The sequence below is a fragment of the Pinus tabuliformis genome, chromosome 7 (genome assembly GCF_031772625.1).
Source record: "Pinus tabuliformis cultivar Carrire ecotype Pingquan chromosome 7, CPIR1, whole genome shotgun sequence".
NCBI lineage: Eukaryota > Viridiplantae > Streptophyta > Pinopsida > Pinales > Pinaceae > Pinus > Pinus tabuliformis.
The window spans coordinates 268695266-268700271 of NC_142293.1; the positions used below are offsets into that span (position 1 = coordinate 268695266).

Genomic DNA, 5006 nt, shown 5'->3' on the forward strand with positions numbered 1-5006 from the left:
CTCAACCGGAGGTTCCTATCAATAAGCCAGGCGATAGTGGAAAGAAAAGGAACTCCTGTAAGATGGCAGTACCTTCATCAGAGCCGCCGCGTACCCGTTCAAAGACTGCTGAAGCCGCTCCAAAGCAGAAGGAAACTGCATCTTCATATTCGGGTAATAATTCCTTTCCTGTTTGTCATCCTTTATTTTCAGATGATTTGCATTCCATTAAACTCTCTGATTTCAGAACCTCCCTTGTTGAGAATGTCTCCCTCCCCTCCATCTCATGTCCCATTGCCCCGCCCCCTCCCACATTCTCGACCACTCCTCCTTCCCAAAACTCGGAGCCAGCAGGCCCTGACTCCCCTCCCTCCCCGATGGAATCTGGTGCTCACCATTATCTCCTGAGGTCTCGGTCGCGGCCAAAGGCCCTAGGCCTAGGGTCCTCCCCCGGGCGGCACCGCAAACAAAAGCGCGGAAGACCTTCCAACATCTCTTCGGCTAAATTATCAGCAGTTGCTGATGTTGCACTGGGTCGTCAGACTACTATTGAAAGGGAACTTAGAGCGAATGAGCCCCTGATCTGTGTGGCCCCATGATCTGTCTCTCCTTTAATTGCAGGGGATTAGCCAACCCTAAAAAACGTTTGGCTCTTAAGCGGATTATTCTTGAATCCCGATGTGATATTATCCTCCTTCAGGAAACCCTTTGCACTTCTGATTTGGCTATCAATTGCCTTCATACTATGCTCCTTGGTTGGGTCTTACATGGGCTGGACGCCAGTGGAAGATCTGGTGGTCTACTCATAGGCATTAATCCAAGGATACATAGACCTCTCTCGGCCTGGGGAGGTAGCTACTTCCTTGGTATGGACATCATTATGGGAGATCTGGGCACCCATATTAGAATCATCAATATTTATGGGCCCAACCAGAACAGGCTCACCTTCTGGCAAAAATTCCTATCAGAGGATCATATTACTCAGAATACTATTATTGGAGGGGATTTTAATTTCTCGCTGGGACCTGGGGAATCATGGGGCCCCTCGTCACAGGGCGATCCTATTGCGGAACAAATGTCCATGCTACTAGATGCTCATCACCTTGTGGACATCCCCATGAACAAGAAACTTCCTACCTGGCACAATCAGCGTACTGGAGAGGCTGCTATTGGAAGGAGACTGGACAGATTTATGATGCATGAGGCCTTGATTCAGATGTTCCCCATTTACAGACAATGGGTCAGCAATGGTGGCCTATCTGATCACCATCCCATCCTTCTTCAGATTAGTGGCAACATACAAAAGCCGCGCTCCCCCTTTAAATTTTTTGCTGGCCACCTACAAGACCCTAATTATATCAAGATGGTCTCGGACTTCTGGGCATCACAACCTCCGTTGAGAGATAGGAGGAAAGCTATGGACTTCTGTGACAGGCTTAAGAAGCTCCAAAGTTTGTCTCTATCCTGGGCTAAACTGAAACGAAGCAGAGATGAACAGGTTCTGAAGGACATGGAAGACAAAATAGCTAGATTGACCGATGAAAGGGGAACGGGGTACCATTCTGATGCTGCAAAATCTGAACTTTGCCATCTGATTGAACAAAAAATGAAGATCTTGAATGAGAGGGAGGAACTCTGGCGTCTCAAGAGCCGGGCCATTTCGCTCAAAGCAGGGGACAACAATACAAAATATTTTCACAGCATAGCTAATGGCAGAAAAGCTTCCAACGCCATATGGCAGCTTCCAATGGAACCTGATGGATGGGCGACCACACATCAACAGCTGACTAGATTGGGAATCACACATTTTAAGGGTCTTTATACGGCCCCAAGTGTTATAAATCTTCCAGAGATCATCAGAATTGCAGGCAAGTTCCCGAGATTTGTAGGGCCAGAGGACATTGATGATCTCTGCAAACCGGTCAGTGATCGAGAGCTAGAAAGTACTCTTAAATGATTTAAGAAGGATAAGAGTCCGGGACCAGATGGATGGCCTGTGGAGTTCTATATGGCTTTTTATGAACTAATGAAGGATGACCTTTTGGCGGTGGTGGAGGAAAGTAGGATCACGGGCCACATCCACCCACCGATGAACCAGACCTTCATAGCATTGATTCCTAAATCCGATGACCCCTCATCCTTCAATGACTTTCGTCCTATTTCCCTCTGTAACTGTCTTTATAAAATTATAGCCAAGATCATTGCTAACCGCATTAAGCCTGTTCTATCCTTGCATATCTCAGCTGAACAATTTGCCTTTCTCCGGAACCGTCACATACAAGAGGCTATAGGCACTGCCCAAGAAGCCTTACATTCCATCAAGCTGAAGAATCTGAAAGGCATTTCCTTAAAAATCGACCTTGCTAAGGCCTTTGATAAAGTTAATTGGCTATACCTGAAGATGATCCTTACTCACTTGGGATTCCCCCATATTATCATTAACTGGATAATGGGATGTGTTACTTCGGTTTCCTTTGCCATTCTAATCAATGGAGCTGCCTCAGAACGCTTCAATATCTCCTGGGGGATTAGGCAAGGATGCCCACTATCCCCACTTCTATTCCTTATTGTTATGGAAGGATTGAGCAGGTATATAGCAGAAGCAAGAAGGACTGGAGACATCAGTGGTCTCAAAATTACGGATCAGTTCGCCCTGACCCACTTATTATTCGTGGATGATATCTTAATTTTCCTTAATGGGAGTATTCGTGACATTACGGCCCTAAATGATGTCCTGCTCCTTTTTTGTAAAGCCACGGGCATGGAAATAAATCAGCAAAAGTCCACCAAATCCTTGATGCATTGCACACAGCAGGAATCTCAGCTGGCAGGTCAGTTTTTTCCCTTCGTGGAAAGCCAGTTGATGGATGGCATCAAATACCTTGGATTCAGATTAAGGCCGGATGGTTATAAAGTAACACATTGGATCTGGCTTATAAATAAAATTGAAAGAAGGATTACAGGATGGTAGCACCGTCTATTGTCAAAAGCGGGTTGACTCCTACTGATCAAGACCGTTCTTAAGGCCACTCCTGTATATTGGATGTCACTGACTTGGCTCCCAAAAGGCATCTTAAATAAGATTCAGCAGTTATGCACCCGCTTCTTGTGGAATGGCAACAAAAAGGGACGGATCTTTGCTTGGACCAGATGGTCACTCATTTCCATGCCAAAACAGTGGGGAGGTTGGGGTATCAAGTCCCTTCCTGAATTTGCTCAAGCTCTTACAACAAAGCAGGGTTGGTCCCTCACCAAGATGGACAGTTTATGGGCTCACGTTGTTCATCATAAATACATTTGGCCCTCCAGTATCACGGAATGGCTTCGCAGACCTTCGTGGAATTATCATGGTATATCTGCTATCTGGCGAGCCACACTTAAAGCTATGCCACTGATTAGAGATAATCTTCTTTGGAGAGTGGGTAATGGTGCTCAGGTTCGTATTGGTCTTGAACCCTGGCCCGGATCGGGGAACACACATCTTCTGCCGGAAGGTCTGATTCGGCATCTCAATAACAGGGGCATCAAATACTTGGCACAGATTGGGGATCATGAGCGATCTACTATATTTTCACAAGCATGGATCAGGGATGAGCATTGGCACATACCGGAGGAATGGACAGGCCAGTGGCATGGATATATTCGGGCTCTTACTGAATCGCACATCAAGTTACAGGAGGTAGATGATCAACTTATTTGGGCCCCCGCCAAAACAGGGACATACTCACCTAAGCTGGGCTACATTCGGCTTATGGAAGCTAAACAACCTGATAACCTAAAAATCTGGTGGAAAGTTGTTTGGAAACTCCAAGCTCCACCTAGATGCAGACTACTTATGTGGAACATAATTGCAGATAAGATACCTACGGGCGATACTCTTAAAAAGCGGGCTATATCGAGTCCTTCTTGGTACGTTCTCTGCCACAAAGATGAGGAATCGACACCTCATCTCTTCCTCCACTGTGAGACTACAAAGATGATCTGGCTACAGGTTATGCGGGCTCTTAACATGAGCACTGTATGGAATGGTGAGAATATTCCTACTGCATGGACGAACTGGTGGGTTGCGGTTGCCTCCGATAAGGCCTCAATCCTTCCTGCAGTGGTTTCGAGTCACATATGGCATCATCGAAATGCTATCATTTTTGAAAATCGCAGAGCCAACTGCCAGCTCCTCTCGGTGTCTATATGTGCTGCATACTCTGAACTTCCCTTCGAGCAAAAATCCTCCTGCCCAAGATCTATACAGCCTGAACATATTAACAAGGATATGCCTTGGGCCTACTTTGATGGGGCTGCCCCGCTTCAAGGATGTGGAGGGGGGATTGTTTTATACTTATCTGATACACATTATTATCATCTGAGACTGGGATTGGGGACTGTCTCTAACAATTTCGCGGAGCTTATCTCTTTGAGACACCTTCTCTATTTTGCACTCACTAAACATTGCAGACAAATACAAACCTTTAGGGACTCAAAGATAGTGATTGATTGGGAAAATAATAAAACTGTTTGTCATGCATATTCTTTGAAGCATATCTTGGAAGAAATTGTTTTTCTAAAAACACATTTTGACCAGATCACTGTTTCTCATATCCACAGGGAAAGAAATGAGATTGCTGACCAGCTATCGAAAGAAGCGGCGGATCGCCCTCTAGGAGATTGGCTGATCGAAGAGTTCACACCAGAAGGGACGCACAGATACTATCACCGCCCTTACATTGACGGCCAGAGATTGGGGGATCTTCCCCCTCCTTAGTTATTTTTTGCTGATCTACGGTTTCACCTTTTTGTATATATCAGTATAGTCATATCCGGTTTCCATACCCATGGATGTTTTGTACATCATCTGTATATTTTTTTGGTGACCTTTTGAAGTTTTCTTGGGATACTATCCATACTGTTGGTGGCATACATCTCCTGTATTCACCTTTGAAATCTTAGACACTGTTATAACACTTTTTTGTAACGTGGTTTATACCACTCTACAGCATATGCCTCGGCATCTACAACATGTAATATCTATT

General features: G+C 45.3%; 2 protein-coding genes across 2 annotated transcripts; both read left to right on the top strand.

Moving 5' to 3' along the window:
* Positions 1-574: 574 nt before the first annotated feature.
* LOC149246901 (uncharacterized) lies at positions 575-1936 on the top strand. Its single transcript, XM_089442819.1, has one exon. The coding sequence runs from the start codon at positions 575-577 to the stop codon at positions 1934-1936; it is 1362 nt and encodes a 453-aa protein (XP_089298945.1).
* A 51-nt stretch (positions 1937-1987) lies between these two features.
* LOC149246902 (uncharacterized) lies at positions 1988-4738 on the top strand. Its single transcript, XM_089442829.1, has 3 exons — positions 1988-2810; positions 3048-4360; positions 4559-4738. The coding sequence occupies exons 1-3, from the start codon at positions 1988-1990 to the stop codon at positions 4736-4738; spliced, it is 2316 nt and encodes a 771-aa protein (XP_089298955.1).
* The last annotated feature ends 268 nt before the right edge of the window (positions 4739-5006 follow it).